Source organism: Stenella coeruleoalba (genome assembly GCF_951394435.1).
Source record: "Stenella coeruleoalba genome assembly, chromosome: 4".
Lineage (NCBI taxonomy): Eukaryota > Metazoa > Chordata > Mammalia > Artiodactyla > Delphinidae > Stenella > Stenella coeruleoalba.
The window spans coordinates 133,464,155-133,486,300 of record NC_137149.1 but is presented as its reverse complement, the minus strand read 5'-3'; the positions used below and the strand labels follow the sequence as shown (position 1 = coordinate 133,486,300).

Sequence of the window (22,146 nt, the reverse complement as noted above, 5' to 3'; positions counted from 1 at the left end):
GGTTATTAAAAAAGAAAATTACTTTAGAGTCAACTAACTTATTTCAATTAATAATTACTGGGTACCTGCTATATTTTAGGTATTTTTCCAGGCATATTTCTATTATTAGAATTTTTATTTTATTAGAACTGTAATATTCTGCATATACTACCATTAAAAAAAAAACAAAAAAACAAAAAAAACAGGTAGGTTCGCGGCCTCAAAATGACCCTCTAGGCAAGACACGAGAAATGCTGGCATTTGTGATAAAGAAACAGAAGGCTGATCAGGTCATGCCAGCAATGGACATGGTGAACAGCTGCAGCTAAACGTGAGAAGTAATCAGGTCCAGGAGGCAGGGGAATGGAGCAGCTGCCCCAGCTAGAAAACTAAACTCTCAGATCTAGTTGCCAAAGGAAAGTGTGGAGACGCAGTCTCCTCCAGTAGGTGAAGCACCAAAGGAAACAAAGTTTGACGTGAGAGAAAAGCACTATTATACAGACCGCGCTTCCCTAATGAGGAAAGTTGAGGTTCCCGGACTCCGACAACACCTTTCCTGGCTGATACTGAATCAAAAGCCTACACCTGTCCCAAGCAGTCATCTATTCCACACCTGATTCCAAGGTCAGCAGTCACGGAGCGCTCACCCCGCTCAGGCTTGGCACACGCATCATCGCATTGCATCTTTACAGTTATCCCAGAGGTAGGCTTACGGTTACCCACTTTTTGCCCAAAAGAAACAGTCCGGAATGATGACATAACTGTCCATGGTCACACAGCTTAGAAGTGCTAAGGCCAATATTTGAACCCAAGTAGTCTCACTCTTAACCACTATCTTAAACACTGCAATATTCTCTACCTAGCTTGGCTGGGCTGGAGGTGTGGGGATAAAGAGCAAATGTACCAGATTTGTTTTCTTTTTAAATGTCACCTCATACTATCTGGAGTACATCAGTGCAAACCAAATAACAAATACCATGGGTATCCACTTTCAGTAATAAAAAACCCAAGTAGGACACATGAATTCGTAAGTTAATTCGTAAGTTCATCACCACAGAATCTTCCAACACCTAATAGTTTGTTTAAATGAAATATGAACAATATTAGAGATGACAAAGAATTTCAGATAATACCTATGCCATCAAGATTAATCTATTCAATATGCAACTTCACGTGCAATATAATTGGAAGCCTTTGCGTCTCTGCTAACTTAAAAGCCACATATGGAATCCATATGAAAAAGGAGTTTTCGAGTCTGCTCATTCCAAAGGCAAGAGTAATGCATAATAAATAACCTGAATACTTACTTAACATAAGCAAGTTGATGTTAATCAAAATGACTGCGCCAAAGCTGTTTAGTAGAACCAAATGCGGTCAAAGCACTGGGACTTGGAAACTTGGGCAATTCAGCCAGCACACAGCCTACTAGGCCAAATGCCGACTTCATCCTCGTTCAACGCGTAAATGGTACACAGAAACCTTCTCCACCGTCCTCAGCACGACATCAAATCCTCCAGGACACCCGCCGTCCCCTCTGCACGCTCTTCCCACGCAGCGAGGCTGGGAACCGCGGAAGCCACGGAGACGCGTGGAGGCCACGGAGACGCGCCGAGCCCAAAGAGACACTCTGCGCCCAGAGCGCCAGCTGTGGCTGCTTTATACATTGGGGGCTTTGCGGAAAAGTCTGGATGGGAAAAAAAAAAAGGTATTCCCCTATTAAGAGGGGAAAAAAGGTGAGGAGGGGGGCGGGTAAAAACTAGAAGCCTAACTGATTTTTGAGGTCCGTTTCAACATATGTTTTGAGATTATATAATCAAGAATGCAAAAGACCAATTAAAGGATAGTTCCAATACTTGAGCACGAAAAGACTTGCCAAAGAACACTCAGTTAAATATTTGCAAAGCCATTCCTGTTGAAAATAATTCCAACCTTCTGTGCTTTCATCAGCAGGTTAATGTTTTTAAAGAGTAAGAAAGAGATTTAGTTACCCCCAAAGCAAAAAGCCCTATCTTCTCCATTCTGGAATTAAATTCCCAGAAAATGGGGGGCGGGGGGAAGGATGGGACTCAATAGCAAGGATATTTGAAATTCAAAAACTGCATTCTGAAGGTTCTTAGCAATAATTAACGATCTGTTGGTGTCTCCAGCTAGGCTGTAGTAATTTCATAATTCAAAAGAGTTTATTTTCTAGTCTTCATCTAAGAACCAAAAAAGCAAGAATAGTGTTTTTTCCTGCTTATGTCTTAGGTACTAAGACTGATCTCTGGTTTTTATTTTTAACTTACAAAAAGTTTCATTTAGTTTGCATATTTATAGGATACTGTAATAAGGAAATTTTAATCTTTTATCACAAATAAAATTGTTTGGAGGTCATATGGTCATTTAGGTAGTTTTTCTTTCTTTATCCAAAGAAAGCATATATCTACTCATAAAAAAAATCCAAGGATGTAAATCAATATTTAATATGCATGAAGGATATACACTGATAATATATATTTTAAATATCCAAGGATATATGTCAATTTTAAATGGAATGTATGTATTTCACAACATATAAAAGATATTTCAGTCCTCTTTTTAGTGAAACCAATCCTTTTATTTCTAAAATATTGACTCTATATCTTAAAAAAAGATGAATGAGTAAAACATTATTTTCAAACTTTTATGCAATTGTTTCAGACCCTCACTAGAGAGCAACTTTAAAACTCTCAAAGCATACAGTAAGAATATTAGGGATTATTAAATCTTTGCAGACTTGCAAAAACCTTGAATGCCACATATCATCTAGCCACCTCTTCATTCAATTTATTCTTTCAAAAACCCCAACAGACAAAGCTAAAAAGAACTGGTACCAAAAAAACACTACTTTCCATACGATTCCAGTTATGAGATTAGAAAAAAAAATACCGAGTAGCATTTCTCACATGAGTTGCCACGTGGGCAGTTGCCGTCCATCCTTGAATAAGCAGGCACCAAGGTGTTCACAAAGTTCCAAATACATTTTTCTAAGTAAAGGTCATGTCGAAAAACATTTAAAGCTAACAGCCTGGGTTTGGGGGGGTTTTGTTTTTCAGTTACTTAACACTATAACTCCTTCGTTTAAAAGTACAGGGTTTTTCAAATGCCTAAAGCAGATTTATTGATTTTTTTCCTTGTGTGAAATTGATGTTTATTCACAAGGTATTTGTTCTGTATGTTGAAACACTTATTCTAAATGTTGTCCTGAGGGGGGAAATACCGGTGAAGTCAGAAGAAATGCTTAAAAGCTAGTGATGGAAAAGCACATTCTTCCTTTGCAAAGTTAAGTGACTGCAGGTTTGCTAAATTTGAACCCTTGTAAGTGACTACCACTGAAACTCTAAAATGGGCTGTTTGTTTGTTTTAGGGTGTTTGTTCACTGCTCTCAGAGCACTTGACTGAGTCTCTACTTTTAATATAATTGAACTGAAAGTTACTGGTATGTGGTGAATTTCTTTTCCTTAAAAAAAAAGGTATATTAATGTTGCTGTATTGTTTTTACAATAAAAAAGTATAAAGAAAGTACCCTATTCTAAAAAATGCATCAAATAAATGGATTCATTCCAAATTGAACATAATCAATAGTAACTTGAAGGAAGAGGAGACGGGAGGTGTAGAGGAAGAAACCCACTGATAGATTTCCTAAGTATTTCAGGTTGACTTTCTGTTCGCCTGAAATCCAATTTTCCAAAGCATTTTCCCTTTTAAACCTAAGATGTAATTATTCACTGGGCCTGGGGGTAGCAATTTTTCAGAAATTGGGGGTACCCCTCTTTTTTCCCAACAGAAAACAGAACCTGGAGTCGGCAAGAATCTGAACACATCCCCCCAATCATTTTACCTCTAGAGATTCACCCATCTTGCTAATAGGTTTCAGCTTATAAATGCATGTGTTCCCGCTAATTACTTAAAAGCAGTGTTCCCCAAAGTGAGATTCCCTGGTGACCTGGGGTGCCAGAGGAGACAATTTTAGAATACAGTATTAAATAACCTTAAATAAGAAAGTCATTTCCTTTTCAACTCTCTTTTAATCCTCTGGTCTAGTCAAGGAGAAAGTCTCCATTTGATCCCAGGATGCAGAATACTTTGTACACTTGTTAACTTCCACTGTAACAAAGGAAAATAAGCCTCCCAGTCAGGCCTGCCAGCAGGCACCCAGAGCTACCTAGAAGTTAACAAGCCATATTACTGTCATTGTATGTATTTGAATAGTTATATTTTTCAAGTTTCCTTTTTAAATAAATGTATTTAAGGTTTAAAAACGGAGTCGATTTAAAGGGAAAGAATACATTCGAAATGGTCTAGATCCTTGAAACTGAAAATGAGATCAGTGGACCAGAAGAACCAGCCTCACCTGGGAGCGCGTTAAGGTACTGGATCTTCGGCCCCTCTCTCACCTACCGAATCAGAATCTGCATTTGAAACGAGATTCCCAGGTGACTTAAATTTTACAAAACTCTGGGGTGGCACAACAGTTTGTCCAAAACCATGCAGGCAGTTTGCAAATGCCTGAGCTTTGAGATTCGCTGCTTCAGTTTATCAGGTGGCCATCCTTCAGACCCTCAACGAAACCAACTAGCGGAGGGCTGACGACAAGGAGAAAACTCAGTGCTTTCCCCACGGGGGGTCACAAACCATCAGTGGATTGTGAGGTCAGTGAGTGGGTCTAAAGTGGCAGCGTTGGGGACGCTACAGTAAGCTAAAATGACTTTAAGCACGCTCCTATGATGTCCTATCAGGCCACATAAATCACCTCTTTTTTTTTTTTTTTTTGCGGTACGCGGGCCTCTCACTGTTGCAGCCTCTCCCGTTGCGGAGCACAGGCTCCGGACGCGCAGGCCCAGCGGCCATGGCTCACGGGCCCAGCCGCTCCGCGGCACGTGGGATCTTCCCAGACCTGGGCATGAACCCGCGTCCCCTGCATCGGCAGGCAGACTCTCAACCACTGCGCCACCAGGGAAGCCCATAAATCATCTTTTTTACTAATGAATACTACAGTAAAAATTCTACCTAACCCTCCCCTTCATCCCTCCTCTCCCCCTTCAAGGGCTGGGGGCTTTCTGCACATCTTCAGCATGGGAATGAGTGCCAAGGCTCCTTGGACCTACTGAATTAGCATGTCCTGGCCTTTTCTCCCAGAGTTGAGCCCCGTTAGAGAGAGAATTATGCTTTGGAAATAGGGCAGCCCAGGTCTTCTGCGTCAGGTGATAGTCCTGGAAGCAAAAGAGCACAGCTCTCAGGGCATCCCAGTAACGCTTCAAAGGAGAAGCCAGGCAGTCACTCATTCCCAATATAGATGGCCCAATTAGTCAATGATCCAGGTAGTTCAGGCCAAAATCCTACTCCTTCATCGGTTGGAAAGACATCCAAGGGGAAAGCCTGAATTACCTGTGTTGCTGACTCAGTGTTCACCTTCACAGCCTAAAGACTGTGTCGGAAATACAGAGGAAAACAATGACCAAAATATACAGGACTTATGACACCATAAAAGCTAAATATATATACTTATAGCCATCTAGGCATTTCCACAATATCCCGATTTAACAGGTTTTAATAAAATGTTTCTATTTCTCCCCGGTGTTAGGCCTAACACCAGAGTCCAACATCAGAAACTCAACTTCCCAGTACAAAACACCGATATGAGACAGTTTCATTTTGCAAAGAAAATGAAGAAGAGTGAAGCTAACGGGTAAAGAAAAATGGGCAAATTAACAACAAACAATAGACATGAATTCATGGTCTGGTATCCATGATAAGAATTACATGCTATTCATTACAATGAAAAGAACACTGTGAACATTTGTTAGATCTTTTTTTTTCCTTTAGTTATTTTGGGAATGTACTTATGTAGGCAGAACATTACAGAGAACAAAAAATACATGTTACAATGTAAGATTACTGTAATGGTTCTGAAAGAAGTCAAGGAAAAAAAACCACCAAATGAAATTATGGGTGTTGAGGAGAATAGAGTAATAATTGCTAATACCTATTGATTATTCCAAGCAGTTTATACATATTAACTCCTCTAATCCTCATGACTCTGAGGTAGATGTTGGGTCCTAATATTACTGATAACAACGTTAATACTACTGCTAAGCATGCCATTTTGCAGATGGGAGACATGCCCTTAAGTAGCCTGTCTAAGGTCACAAGCCTGCGAATGGAGCTGGGTAAAAATCCAGACATACTCAAAACCCAAACTTCTTAACACCAGACTTCTGCCTGCCTACCACCAGAGCACCAGAATGCCCAACCCAGCATAAACCTTCTATCACTCTCTAATACTCGACCCTATAAAGAATCTTCCTTAAAGGTCAGTGACTGTGGAATCTTCACATGTTAAGGGACTGAGCTATATTGATAGGACTATACCTTAAAACAGGAAAACTGAGTTTGGGCATTAAATGCTTCAGGAGTGATTAGAACTACTCACTTGGCAGAATTAAGTTTTCAGGCTGCTTTGGGGGAAATATTAACAGTTGGGGGAAATTTTTGTTGGAAGCAAAACATTATACTTTGAGAAATGCTTAAGTCAAGTATTCCTCTTTTATTAGGATGACTTAAGTACAAAGCATTAAAATAGCTGGCCTGAATATTTATTAGAACAACAGCTGTTCCCTCCAGATTTTTAGAAATTCAGGACTAAGCGCCAACTATAATTTAGAAAGAAATTTTTCAACAAGTAAAAAGAGCCCTGTGTCTTGCAATACTTATCCAAATAGTAAATAGTAGCTGGAAGAGGTATAGAACATCACTATGCCTTTTCAATGAGAAGAGCCAAAATGTTTGGCCAAACACTTCCAAATACCATTGATATTTTGTTATTGAGGTTGGTGATTACATTCCTTAAAAATTATACCTTACATTTCATAATTAACAGTCCTTTATGTACAGACAGATAATACCACAGCGCTAACCACAGGATGTGTACGCCATTCTGGGTATGTTTGTTTAGGAGTGCTGATAACTATATGCCCCAGTAAAACATCTCAGAGAAATCATTTAGATTTTTATTCAAAATTTTATTTCTTTCAAAAGATTTCCACTGTAGGTGCCTAGCCATAATTGAATACCTAATTTTTTTGTTTCTAAAAGGGGTAGATGAAAAGGAAGACATCAGGGGAAAAAATGAAAAACTTTACTGTGCACACTCTGAATGTTCTACATTGAAACTTTTCTTTGTAAGGAAAACTGACAAATATCAGGTTTGGGTCTCCTGTGTTTGCTTTACTGTCAGCTCTCCGTGACAGTGCTGCAAAGTTGGATACGAGAGAAGAAATGTCCCTGCTTGGCATGACAGCAGAGGGAAGTCAACGGAACTGCCACAGAGGTGCAGAAAGCAACTCCCCTTCTTCCCACCCCCAGATCAAGATACTCAGGGCTGGGGGCATGGAAGGAAGCCTCTGGAAACAGCCTGAAAGGAAGGGCACCTTGGACAGGGAGGCTGGTTTGTGGAGGGGAGGATCGTTTGCTGTCTTGCAGCTGTGGTTAGACCCAGTCCACTGTGCTGAAGTGTGCAGGACAGCAAGGGCAAAGGAACAAATGTCTATTTCTTCAATGTTCCTGTCAAATAAATAACTAGCTCCTATCCCAATATGATGCTAATTTTTAGCCTACTAATTGCAGCACAAGAGGTTCTCTTTAGCAGAGATTTTCTCGTTTTGTTTTTAGGGCTTTCAGGTTTAAAAATAAACTGGCATTTTTGGATTAATAAAAACAATTCCATGAGGGATAAAATAGGCCACATTATTTTTTTCTCATAAGCAAAGAACACTAGCTTCATGTGCTGGTGAAATCAGTCACATTTGGTCATAGCCCTATACCACCCACTCCCAGCTCCCCCTCCAGAGAGTAATGGCAAGAGATGCCACATCTTGCTAAGAAAAACGAGCTAGAGCTTCTCCACCTCAGCTGGGCATCAAAATCACCTGCAGCGGGGGAGGGGGGAAGATGGCAGAAGAGTAAGACGCGGAGATCACCTTCCTCCCCACAGATACATCAGAAATACAACTACACGTGGAACAACTCCTACAGAACACCCACTGAATGTTGGCAGAAGACCTCAGACCTCCCAAAAGGCAAAAATCACCTGCAGGGATTAAAAACAAAAAAACCAAAAAAATCCCCAGTAAGTCCAGGGCCCCATCCCAGACCTACAGAATCAGATTCCCTGGTGGACCTACAGAATCAGTCCAGGGCCCCATCCCGGACTTACAGACTCAGAATCAGACTGAAATTTCCTAACAATTCACTGGTTATGCTGCTGTGCCTATAAAGGCACCTGAAATATCAACTAATCCTACAGAAGTCACCCCTGATCAGGGAGAGGGACGTCCTATGCATGAAGAAAAACCCATAGGAGAAAAACCCATAGGAGGAATAATTTTTTCTAAACATGCCTTGACCTTCAAGATTTAAAATTATCTGAAGGCTAGAATGGTGGTTTTCAATTGTTTGTTTAAGCAGTAGACCCCTTTTTGCAAGCAAAACCCTTCACGATATCTCAAAATATCAAACCTACTGGTTGAGCTTCTCCAGGAGAAAGAGAGGGCAGAAACCCACTCAGGCCCCGGTACACCTCAAGGAAGCCTAGTGCTGCTGGTAGCATGGTTTGAAAACCACCGGGTCAGAATAAGACATTTAAATGGAATAAATATGTAGTACTAAATCTAAATTCAAATAACTAACTGGAGGGTTAGGGCTTCTGACTCGCACTTAGTCTAGGGAGATGGGTTTAACAGAAGTTCACTTGAAAAAGAGATGAAGGTTTCATTTCACTAGAAACACAACTTGAGCCAACTATGTTCTCTGGCTACCGGGAAAAGCATATGCAGTTTAGCCTGGGTTAATAACTACTATTTGTACTGAGAGATTTACCTTGTAGAAAGCACCTTCCTATGCATGATCCCGTTTAATACTGGATAACTCTGCAAGCTACTGGAATTATTTTCGCCATATTTTAGATGAGCAACTGAGAAAATAATGTGTGAGAGGAACTTACTCAAAGATGAATCCAGGCTCTTGCCTCCTGGGCTACAGACTTAAGGGGGAGTTTGGGAATAACAACCCACCGCTCTCTGGATGGTAGGAATGGTGTGTGAAAAACGTGTTTCATTCTGGTCGCGACATTCACGGAGGTGTGTCCAAATGGGACCATAGGCAGAGTACCTTAATCAGGGCAAAGAGCCATCTGGAAATAGTATATGAAGAAGACATGGAAAAACCAAGAGCCTTTAAAGATGGAAAGCAGAGGGTTTAGGAATGGCATCATGGCTGTTTTTAAATAACAAAGGTCTATGCCCAGGGAGATAAGTCTTATATTGTATGCATAAGAGTAACCTAGGCCCTTCCCCTTCTCTTTCCTGAAATATTCAGTCCTAAAGTGGGGACAAGGGAAGGTAAGCCTTTGTCCAGGAACAGGTTTGGGGAGGGATGTGGAAGCCCAGAGCAGGGTATCAGAGAAAGGTGTTCACGGTGGGAAGGAGGTTGTGGCACGGCATGCTGGAGCAAAAGCAGTTAAGGAGGGCAACCATGTGAGGGGCAGGGGCAGCAGTGGAAGACTGCCTACATAAGGGGAGATTTAATCCAATAAGTAAATCGTTAAGAACAATCGGAGCTAGGATTCTTACTGTCAAAGAAGGGAGTTATAAATATGGAAAAGGAAAAACCTAAAATAAACCTTGTCGTGTCAGATAGGGATTTGAGATACCAGTGTGAACTCGTGGTTTTCAAAATATATAGCTGGATATAGCAATGCAGATGTAAACGTGTGTATGTGTACGTATGTGTATATACGTACACATATTCCATAGTCCTGTCCACTGAGAGGCCCCAGGGGTGGTGATAGCCTCAAAGCAATGAGCACACTTAGCAACCAGATCTTGGCTTCTAAATATCATTCTCTATGCAAAGGAACCAGGGCTCCTTGGAGAAATGGCTGATACAAAAGATGAGCTTGGAACATGTTGTTCTGCCAGAAAGCAAAGAAGGGCTCAAAGAGTGATGGGAGTTAAAGGGCATGAAAAGACTGCCACTGACTGCCAAACCTGGAACTAATGGGAACATCAAAGTAAGTAACGAGCGTAACAGTTTAATTAAAACATACTGGAACAAAAGAGATCAAATCGATCAAAATTCTGATGAGGAATGGGCTTTTTAATACATAATTTCACAATAACTTGCCACAAAATATGTATAAATTACAAAAGGGAAAAGAGTCACTTTATGGTGGAGAAATTTGGCAGACAACACTTTAATCAAGTGACCATCATCACTAATGGAACAAACACAAACAGAAATCAGTGCCACTTGATGGATGCAAAGAGAGGAACGCAGCACCATTTCTGTAATTCTCCTGCCAAAGACGCACAGCCTGAATCTAAGAATGAAAAAATGGCAGACCAACCCAAATTGAGGGACATTCTACAAAATAACTAGTTTTAAATCTTCAAAAGTGTCAAGAACCTGACAGCGAAAGACTGAAAGAGACTAAAAAGATCCAACTAACTACAACGTGTCTTCTGAACTGAATTTCTTTGCTCTAGAAGACATGATTGGAACAACCGGGAACTTGAATGAGAGCTAAGATTTAGATGGTGGTAATGTATCAGTGGTCATTTCCTGGCTATGATGGCTATACTGTGGTTATCTAGGAGAACATCCTAGAACATATACACTGAAGTATTGGTGTTATAGCCGTCATGCTGGCAACTTTTTCTCAGATGATTCAGGATAAAAACAAATTGTACTACTTGCAATGTCTCTGCAGGTATGAGACAGTTTCCAAATAAAATTAAAAATCAACAACAGTATATTAGGAAGATGGAAGTTCCAAGGGAAAACTACACCTAGTTTGCAGGAAAGATGAAACTCTCAAATGATTAAAGTGGTCCCCAAACAGATCCATCCTAAGGAGGGCTGGCAGGATGTTCGAGAGAAAATGCCTCACTGAATAGTAAGTTAGAGGAGATGATGCCTATGTACTCGCCAATGATTTCATAATTCATTCATTCAACAAAATTTATTAATCACCTACTGTTTCCGACAATATGCTAGACACTGAGCTTATGAAAATAACTGAGAGACAGTCCCTGCAGTTGGAGACCTTATATTCTAGAGAAGGATGGTGATTCAGCAGCCTGTAGTTAGAATTTTAAGACAGGCATCAGTGTTACACATAGAAAGAAGCATGTGACTCAAGAACACTTTAATACTTTAATAACACTTTAATAACAGTCTTTAATACTCCATTTTTCATTTATGAATTTTCAGTAGACTACACAATAGTTTATTATTCTATCATACTCTTTAACATTTTCATCCTAACTTTTGTGTGCTTGCGGGTGGTGTTGAGACATATGCAAAAACTTTATCACTTTTCAATTATGAACAGATGTAAATGACTTACTGGATGTTTTAGTTTAGAATAACAAGCATCTTCTAAAATAAGATTCAAATGAGAAGCTAGGGCTATAGTTATTGAAAGAGACTTAACACTCCAAAAGTGAACCCTGATATGTTCTTCAAACGTCACTCCACGTCTCTGTTCTCCAATTTCTACATCTGTCACAAAGATGTCATAATATGCCTGGAAGATGCTTTGAGATGCTTAGAAGAAAGACGTCGTACTTATAAAGCTCTGTTAAAATACAGGTTACTTTCACCTTTTGCCAGGGACTAACGATTACTGTGGACGTATTAAGTAAGACAGAGTAATCCATCTAAATGAGCTCACCTCGGCAATTTTATGGTGGGTGAAACATTATTTGGTTTTCCAACTTTTCCCCTTGGCTTTATTTCAATCTTCCAGGCATATCATCAAGTGAGAATGCTTCAGTGCTTTCTCACTGACCCAGGAGTGAGAGGCCAGAGCAAGCAAGTCAGTATTCAATTACTTTCCCCACTTAGGTCTATAAACCCTTCTTACACTTTTCCCATTTGACACTTTCATAACCATATTTAGCTTTCTTCCTACCATCTCCTTGTAATTCAAAAGGCAGTTTAGACTCCCATATGGTTGCCATCGAAGCTAACAGATGTCTAGCAAATTAAAACAAAAATTATGACTTATAAACTGCTGATGTATCATCATTCCAGAACATCTTACAATTTATAGTGAATCATAAGATAAGACTTCATACTTATGCCCCCGGCAAGGTTCCCTAAATCTCTCTCCTCTCTGAATTTAAGCCCTGCGGAAACAGATGAGATGCAACATTCTGCCATCAAACCTGGATAAACCTCCACTTAAAGATACAATGTAATATTTGCAAGCACATCAAAGAGAAATTTGGCCTCAAGGATCCAAGGCTTTCTAATCGTTGTACAGCAAAGAGAAGAGAAAAATGACTTGGTTCTCCCAAGTCATTCAAGGCTTCCACTGATCCATAGTGCTTTCTTCAAATACGTGATGATCCAATCTGTGGAATCCATTCGCCTCATCTCCTTGGCAGATATTAAGAGGAGCATCATTACCTGGTAGTAATGATGCCAAAGGAGCAGGCTAAGGTATTCCAGAAGTTTTATAGCCAGGATGGAACTAGTACAAAGTCTGGAGACAATGACACAGACCATATTCACCATTTGTTAAATACTGAGACACTGTGCTGGGTAATATCTTATCTGATTGCATCCTTGAATCTGCAACTCTATTCGATAATGTTAGCTTTCCTTTATAAATGAAATTAAGGCTCAGTGCAGAAGACTCTATTTTCCAAAGATGGCCACAACCCACACGACCCTGACACCTGTCTGACAAAAGAGGGAATTTCCTTCATCAGCACTTTGAAACTGAGCAGGCTCCACTCCTGCTTAAACCAGTGGAATAGATGAAACTGACACTGGGCCAGTTCCGGGAGTAGCCTTCACTGACTGGAAGTTTCTTCCGCCAGTCTCAGAGACAGGAAGAGGCCACATTTAGGTGCTCTAGCCAACAAATCTGGCTGGTACCCCCTTGGGCATCCCACTCCAGTGAGCCTTCAGTTAACTCCAGTCCAGCCACATCTCAATGCAACTGCATGGGCCATTCCAAGTGCAAATCACCCACATGAGCCTGGTCAAATCACAGAACTGTCAGATAGAATAAAGTTTTATTTTATTTTATTTTATTATTTATTTATTTTTGGCTGTGTTGGGTCTTCGTTTCTGTGCGAGGGCTTTCTCTAGTTGTGGCGAGCGGGGGCCACTCTTCATCGCGGTGCACGGGCCTCTCACTGTCGTGGCCTCTCTTGTTGCGGAGCACAAGCTCCAGACGCGCAGGCTCAGTAGTTGTGGCTCACGGGCCCAGTTGCTCCGCGGCATGTGGGATCCTCCCAGACCAGGGCTCGGTGTCCCCTGCATTGGCAGGCAGACTCTCAACCACTGCACCACCAGGGAAGCCCTAAAGTTTTATTTAAAACCACTAAGCTTTGGGGTTGTTTGTTACGTAGCAAAAACAAATTTACAGAATTTGTAATAGCAATAACAAATTTACAGAAGCAGGCTGCCCATTCCTGACCCCAGTTCTCCAGTCAATAACATCTTAGTCTGAGTTACTGGGATCAAGTATCATGACTACCTTCCTGCTGATCATCACTCTAGAGACCAGGGTACTAAAAACTCAGAGATTCCAATATGGGGTAATTTTGAAGCAGACAGCAGGATAGGAAAGGTATGAGGGTGTATATGAGTGGAAGGCTTTAGGCACAGAAAGGAGGGACAAGGTGTGTAGAAAGCAGAGTAAGAGAAGGGCCCTTGTAACAAAGGCATCTACGTAACAATTCTGCCTGGGGCAGCTGGTTTAGTTCCACAGCCTACATCTCTTTTCAGGCTTCCCATAAAACTTCCCCCAAGAGATGAAGACCTTCGAAATGAGATAAGACGTGACTCTCTTCTGCAACTCTCTATGCAAGCACTCTGCAATTCTTTGAAGCTCTCCACAGTTCCAGAGGTTTTGCTACAACCTAATCCACAGAAAATACTCAATGTGCCTCTGTACACTATAAAATGACACCAAACTGTCAGGGAAATAGGCCCAAATCCCTTTATTTCTTTTCCACCTCCTGATATGAAACTGCAGAGAAAGCCCCTAGGTACTTTTTGTTGCCTGGCTGCTGAAATGTGCAACTTTTGGAAGTGTTCAAGTAGAATCAAGAGGCCTGGACTCACTACGCCAACAAGATCCAGTCCCAATTCCGTAGTCCTTGACTCTCAAAGTTATGAAAGTTTCAAGTTCAGATAAAATCAAAATGCCTCACCCAGAAATGTGACTTTTAAACATTTCCAACAAGGGTTGAAAAAAAGGAAGCAAGGAAAGAAAATAATTTCTTCTTCCTATATTTGTAGCAGTGTTTGACTGCAGGGAGGGGGGTGACTGCTAACAGGAATCATGTCCAATCCCTGGCAAAAATGGCCTGTGAAAGACTAGATCTGATATTTATTCATGTTTCCCCCTTCATCATCAGTCCTGAGGCCAGATGACATGCTGACACAGAAAGTGGTCTCCAATCCCTCCCATTTCCTTTTGCAAAACATTCATGAGCTGTGCAAGGTACTCCTACAGAAAATAGAAAAAAATAAAATAAAATAGCCTAGTACATGTGTGGCAGAAAAAACAAGAATATAAAGAGCTGTATTGACAACTATTCTCATCGATGTATATGTTTACAGCGTATGGCCAAAATTAAAGGAGAATCAAAATAAATGCACCCTGTGTTAAGACTGTTGTGGATTATTATTGATCCCACGACTAGATTATTGTTTATCTCACACTGAACCTACACTGAACAGCAACTTGGAGAACCGCCCCCACCCCAGACAGCCACCATCTTTACTTTCCATGGGGGGAAGAGTGGGGGGACAGGAGGAGTGCCCAGTAAGGAAAAGGATGGGATGGGATGGAAAGGAAAGGAAAAATAACACGGTCTTTGAACCAACGTTTTCCTCTTGTCCTAGTGAACTCTTTGTCTGGTCGCTGAACATGTTTGTGAGATCAAGGAAAAGAATTCAAACAAAACAAAAGAGTAGGCATCCCAGCCTAATTACAATAGGTGCCCAGCACATTGTAGCGCCAGCAGAGCATGGTCTGAATCTTTCCTTCAAGCATTTGCTCTCCCAGTAGCCCCATAAAACATGCCTCGTACACCTTCTCCTCTGCATTTCTCCAAGGTTTCCCCAAAACGGCCCGCTCTATGTCACTCCTCAGAAAGGAGGACGTGAGGCACGGACACACTGAAACATATGTTGATGGTGACTTCTTCTTATCCTGACAATAATACAGAGAGAGAAATAAAGCCCTCCAGCCCACACGCCCACTGGTCAGTCCATTACGCAAAAGGAGCGCTTTCCAGACGAAGGGGAAGAGCGTGCAGGAAGCGTTATTTACGTGCACATTACAGAACCGTATACCACCGCATCTGCATCCTACACAAAGCCCGAGATGGTGCAAGAAGATACACGCTGAACATGGCACAGACCAGCCGCGGCAACACGGAGCCAAGCCCTCGTCCAATCAGATCCTTGTTAGAAGGTGGACCTCAGGGTCGGGTCTGCCCGATTAGCCTTCCCTGTTATGACACCACGCTCAGCCCAACATCCATATCCCACCCGGAGCAAATCTCATTCGAGTGGTTGCTCATCTCTCAAACTGCCGAGCCCTTTCTTTCATCTGCATCCACGTTATTCCTCCCTTAAAAAGCCACCCCAAGGCCTGGGTGCCCCCTTTCCGGCTCGGTTTTTCTTTTTACCTCTTCGCGTTCCTAGAAAGGATTAAATGTTTATCTCTCCAACGCGCAGGCTGAAAAGGCGGAAGACAAATGCCTCTCCGTGCTACCGCAAGCGCCCGAGGGGCTGCGAAAAGTAAACGCAGAGAGCAACGTGGGGGAAATCGTCGCGAACCGATCGGCCACGATAGTCGAAATCCCAGAAGCGCTCCAACTTACCCAAAATATGACATTGAAGCCAAATATGAAATATTTGATGCAACAACTGACTTCAGGACCCTTGTAATGCTTCCCGGACATCCTCTGGGTTCATGAAGACACTTGCCCCGGCAGCCCGAGTTTGGAGCCCCTGAGCACCGTTGCTCGGAGCAGCACGGCGGGGAGCTGGGGCTCAGGGACGCCGCTCGGGGGCCGCAGCGCAGCGGTCGGGGCTGAGCAGCGCAAGGACCGACCTGCGGAGAGCGGCTCCCGCACGTCCAGCCCCTCGCGCGCCGAGGCCGCCGGAGCCGGGGTGGCCGCGAGCGGGCGGGGAAGCGCGTGCTGCAAGCCCCGAGCTTCGCTGGAGCTGACCCCGAGCACAAGGCGAGCTCCCAAGCCCGTCCGCCAGACGATCCGTCCGTCGGTCAGTCTCCGGGCAAACGCGGCCGCGGCAGATGCTGGAGGAGACGCTCCTCGCCCGCCTGCCGGCTCGCGAGCTCCCTCCCACCCCTCGCTCCGCCCGCCGATCGCTCCGCCCGCGCCGCCCGCAGCTCCGCCCGCCTCCCGCCGCCGGAGCCTCAGCGAGGTGCGCGCGCGCACGGGCTCGGGCTCTCCCGGATGGCGGTGGGACGAAGTACGCGCGCCGCCCCCTCCTTCCAGCGCTCTCCGCTCCTGCTGCTCCCTCCATCCTCGCCCCTCCTCAGGCCAGTCCGGAGCGCCGCCGACCCGCGAGCACTGCAGCGGGGTAGGTGGGGAGGATGGCCGGGCGGAGGGAGAAGTATGGGTGCCCGGGGAGCACGCCCATTGGGAGCAGACTGGAGGAGTGACGGGGGTTGATGAGCAGCGGGTCCCCCTCTGCCACCGGCAGCAGCAGGCAGCTTCTGGAGGGACGCGGGGGAAAGGGTCGCTTTGGGACAACAGTAGGGATCCTGAGTGAGAATCTTCCCCGCGACCCCCGGACGAGCCTCCGTTCTGGGTGTAGCCACACTCACGCCTCCTGCTCCACCACCCGGTTTTGTGGCAATAGAAGACGCCGGGCCACTGAGCCGGAGAGGAAAGGGGTCGTAGACTTTGCTGGGAGCAAAGGGGAAGGATAAGGTGTTACGGAAGGGGGAGAAAAGAGAGATGGGAAATGGGGGGAGCGAATCGGGAGGGTTGCATAGGAAAGGCCCCCGAATCCCAATGCGGCTCCAACCCAACTTCCCCACCTGCGGGAGAAATAGGCTTATCCTAGAAATGGGGACGCGGAAGGAGAGATGGCCCAAAGGAATCCTGACCCGGGATACAATCCTTGCCCCAGGGCCAGTTGCCAACAACAGAAACCCGAATTGCAAATGCTCCCACGAGACGGAATAGTGCCGAAGGAACTTGACTGATCTTAACTCTAAGAAGGAATCCAGCAAGGCGTTCCAGGACGGTCTTCCGGGGAATCCGAATTGAGTTTATAGATATGAACGGTTAAGCTTTTGACCTCTGAGGAAGGATGGAACGTGCCTGGAAATTATATTGGAGCCCTACCTGAGAAGGTGTGCCCGATAGTTGTGTATCTGCCTCCCGCCTGGAGCACTTTCATAGGTGCTGAAAAGCGGGTACCAGTATTTCATGGAAAAAGAATGAAGAACCGCTCAGAACTGTGTGTAAACATCTGTGGGAATTTTTTTTAAGGCTTCAGAAAGCTTCAGAAACAAAGCTTCAGAAACAAAGAGATGAGATCAGGAAATTTTTCCAGTACCACCCCGTGTAACCTGGTACTGGGCACAGAAATCTGCATGTTTCCTAAGCTCTCACATGATACTTAAGTATGCTTGAGAACCTTTGTCCTAGGGCTTCCCTGGTTAACTACTTCTCACTTTTCTCAAAAACTAGCTAGCTTGTTGACAACCTGTTACGTGGAGGAGCAAGAAGTTACTTTTTCTTGCAATAAATCGCACTTAAGTAGACTTGGCCTTGAGAGGAATTGGGGCTATATTGAGGCCACAGGTAGGAGCCAGGGTCCCCACAAAGGTGGAAGAACCAGGAGATTCTAGAATTATGACACTGGTTAACAGTGACTTGAGCCGTTTGGATGAAATAACCCTCAAAAGTGTCCTCCACCCACCCAAAACACACAGCATAGTACTACCACCAATCTGGTGGGCTTGAAAGGTAAAGTCTGCTCTTAGCAGCAGATTCCCTACTAACAGGAAGGCACTGACAAGCTTTACCTAAGCCTACTGGTGCTATATTGTAATTCTTTCTGTGCATAAATAAAACAGTTCCTGCAGATTCCTGGATAAATCAAAGGAAAGGTCTATCTTAAGCTGATATGACACAACTCAGAAAAGGACTAGAAATTAGATCCAATTGATGACTGAGCTGATCCCTAAGCAGGATTTACCTTTGAAATAAAACTCAACAGAGAAGGGGAAGTTCAGATAACTCACTGGTAATTTGGGGCAGGGGGGCTAGTTGAGTTCTCATTTCATATGTCAAAAGCAAGTCCAAGGAGGATTTATGAGTTAAATGTATTTTTTAAAGCAAACCAGAAAATACTATTTGTTAAACCTCTGGCTAGAAGTCTTCCTCAACTTAGAAGCAATAGAAGGAAATGATCAATGGATATGACTGGGTAATACCTAAAACTTCAATGTGTCAAACATTATTTTAGACAAACCTAAACCAAAAAAAGAAAAAAAGTGACAGCAAATATAAAAAAAAAAGTATGAATATCTATAAGTAGGGCTCATACAGCTAAAGTAAAATATAGAATCTCAGTTATTGAGTATAAACAGAAAACAAACAAATCACATACAAAGACATCAAAGAGTAATAATAAATATATGGTGAAAATTAACCTTATAGTAATTAAAGAAATAGATGTTAAAACAAACCAATGATAAAGATATAGAGATAATAAGCAATGGTTTGCTCATACATTGCGGGTATCATTATAAAATGATACTGTCCATTTGGAAAGCATTTTGACTATATGTCGTAGGTCAGGGTGCTCCTACATTTTGATTCAGAGGTCCCACTTCTGGGACTCTAGCCAGAGACATACTCCAAAATATGGGGAAAGTTATATGCTGCAAGTTGTATATCACAGCATTATTTATATTGAAGACTAGGCCACAACTTCAAGATGCTAGAGGTAGGGGCTATACCCAGCTCCCTGTAGCCACCTGGACCATGATGCTACTTCATGTTTCTCTGCTTTGCACATATTCCTGGTCTTTACGTGAAGGACTCTCCTTGCCCTGTGTCTGTGAGCTGAGCTCTCTTCTCTCACTTATCCTCAACACTTTTGATCAGCATTTTCCAGGCTCTCTCTTTCATCCCCACAAGCCCTCCTACACTCTTCCATTTTGGCCCTTGGAGACTACCTGTAATTAACTCATTTCCCTCCCTGTCTCTTCCACTCTGCTATGTCTCCTTCAAGGGTGTGCACCATTTCCTTTTAATCTTAGAATTACTAGCATCCTGCCAATGTTTCAGGTGCTTGATAAATATTTATTTAAAAATGGATGAATCAGGGACTTCCCTGGTGGTCCAGTGGTTAAGACTGTGGGCTCCCAATGCAGGAGGCATGGGTTCGACCCCTGGTCGGGGAACTAGGATCCAGCATGCCGCATGGCACAGCCAAAAAAAAAAAAAAAAAGGATAAATCATTTACTCAAAACTTTTACAGACATTAAGGATGATGATTCTAATCGCTTATATGTGGAATATAGAAAAATGGTACAGATGAACTTATTTGCAAAGCACAAATAGAGACACCGATGTAGAGACCAAACTTAAGGATACCAAGGGGGGAAGGGGGAGTGGGATGAATTGGGAGATTGGGATTGACATATATACACTAATATGTATAAAATAGATAACTAATGAGAACTATAGCACAGGAAACTCTACTCAGTGCTCTGTGGTGACCTAAATCAGAAGGAAATCCAAAAAAAGAGGGGATCTATGTATACATATAACTGATTCACTTTGCTGTACAGTAGAAACTAACACATCGTAAAGCAACTATATGCCAATAAAAATTAATTTTAAAAAAGCATGATGATTATAAAGAGTATGTGGCAATGTGTGAATACATTATAATGTTTAATTTTAATTTTGTGGAAATATCTCTAATATAAAATATGAAAAAAGCAAGGGCAAAATAGTATACAGAGTAGGCTACCATCTTGTAAAAAATAATAATAATAAAGCATGTTGGCAAAGGAGAGTGGAAAATTTATATATGCACATATTTCCTTGTTAATGGGTAGGCTATGTATAGAAGAAAATAAACTGGTAGTAGTGGTTTGAGGGGCAGGGGGCAGACTAGAGGCCTAAAGATATGATGGGAGGGAGGCCTGCTTTATTTTTCAATATATAAAAAATATATTTTTTGTTTGTTTGTTTTCAAAATTTGTACCATGTATATGATATACCTGTTTTGAAAAACAAATCAATCTACAAAATTGTATGCAATTATATGAAAAAAAGTTAGGCGTGAATTCTTGACAAATAATGGTTGTTCAGCTGTAGGATTGTGGGTGATTTTGTTTTCACGTTTCTGGTTTCTTTTTTATTTAATGTGGTTATACTGCTTTTACAATGACAAAGATAAAATTATAAATAAAGACATGAACAAATAACTAAGTAATCATTATATTTATTTCAGCACCACCTTTCATGACTCAATAAATTCTCGCCTATTTTAAGGAGGAAAAAAAAGGAGAGTAATTTTCTCCCTGGAGACAGCTACAGCCATCTCCTTTATAATTCTGAGGTTGAAAAAATGGTTAATAAGTTTAATTACTGAAAAGTTAATCAGCCTTTCAAATGGCAGTAAGAACAAGTAAAGCACATTCTTCTAATAGTTGCCCAAAAGGCAAGATATGACAAGAGCGTTTTAACCTAAGACACCAAATTTAGTGAGCTTGACTCTCTCTATATTTCACTCTCCCCACTGACTTTCTGCCTCCCTCCTCTCTCTCTTTCACTGTCTGTCTCTCTGCTCCTCTAGTCCTGTATTTTTCTTTTCCTTCTCTGTGGCCAGCACTGGTGGTTGTCTACCCACCTAATGTTCCAATGTCCCCCCTCTTTTCACAGCCATAGGCCTGGGAAGGTCAGCTCCAATGGGTGAGCCAAACCTGGCTCTTGCCAATGTTCAGTTCAGAAATGGGCATGAGGTTCCCTTGGTGGCGCAGTGGTTGAGAGCCCGCCTGCCGATGCAGGGAACGCGGGTTCGTGCCCCGGTCCGGGAAGATCCCACATGCCGCGGAGCGGCTAGGCCCGTGAGCCATGGCCGCTGGGCCTGCGCGTCCGGAGCCTGTGCTCCGCAACGGGAGAGGCCACAACAGTGAGAGCCCTGCGTACCGTAAAAAAAAAAAAAAAGAAATGGGCATGAGACACAATTCTGACCAATGAGGAGAATCTTCTGGGAGTTTCCTCACATCTAAGAGATGTTTTCTTTTTGGCCTTGGATGTAATTGTGTTTGGACGTGACACCTGAGTCCTCTACAGCCTGACAATAATAAAGACCATACCAAGCATGGCAGAGTGAGAAAGTGAAAAGAACCCAGGCTTCATGCCATCATTGCCTGGCTGACTTCAGCCTATTCAGGACTTCCTGTCACAGGAGAGAACTTGTTAGTTAAGGCACTGTGAGAGAGGTTTTCAGTTTCATGCAGCTCAAAGTATTCTGTTTTAAACACTCTCCTTCTGGCGTTCTCTCCTGACCCTTTGATTTTCTCTTCTTGAATCACCACCAGTGTTTCCACGTTTCTCTCAGTACCACCCTTTTTCTCCTTTTCCCTCCCCTCTCCTCTCTTCCCCAACTGTTCCTGTCCGTCTTCAACAATACAGGGGGGACCTTTAGCACAGTCTGACCAGCTTACACCCACCCCTTTCTTTCACTGTCTCAGCCACAAGGTGCTTCCCCACCTCCGACCACACTCATACTTCACGGCTGACAGGCCTGGGTGGATCCACGCCCCAGAGTCTGTCTCTCTCCATGTTGGAGTTCCTTAACAAAGGAATCCCTGCATGTGGCTGAAATGGAGGTGATGTTTTTTAGGAGAGCTGAGGGGCCTGTGTTTCCAGGAGGAAGACTCTCACACTCTCTCTGCAGAAAGAGGAAGGAAGCACAAACACCAAGAGAAACAGGGGCAGAGTCTCTGACAACGTGGGCCACGCAAACTGTTGTACATTTTGTGCTCTGAAAAGCTTCCGGCCCTGCTAAAGGCTTTCTATTTCTGGATTTCTTCAAGAGGACCCTATC

The 22,146-nt window shown here is 42.9% G+C and overlaps 1 protein-coding gene across 7 annotated transcripts in view; it reads right to left on the bottom strand.

Moving 5' to 3' along the window:
• Window positions 1-16,395, bottom strand: part of TSPAN5 (tetraspanin 5) — a 179,276-nt gene extending 162,881 nt beyond the window's left edge. For all 7 annotated transcript variants that reach the window (XR_013828246.1, XR_013828247.1, XR_013828248.1 and 4 more), the window contains exon 1: window positions 15,915-16,395. Coding sequence is in view for 4 of the 7 variants with exons in the window: in XM_079920771.1 (XP_079776897.1) it covers window positions 15,915-15,995 (81 nt within the window). In the remaining 3 variants the exon portion in view is untranslated. The remainder of the gene's footprint in view (window positions 1-15,914) is intronic.
• Between the last annotated feature and the right edge of the window lie 5,751 nt (window positions 16,396-22,146).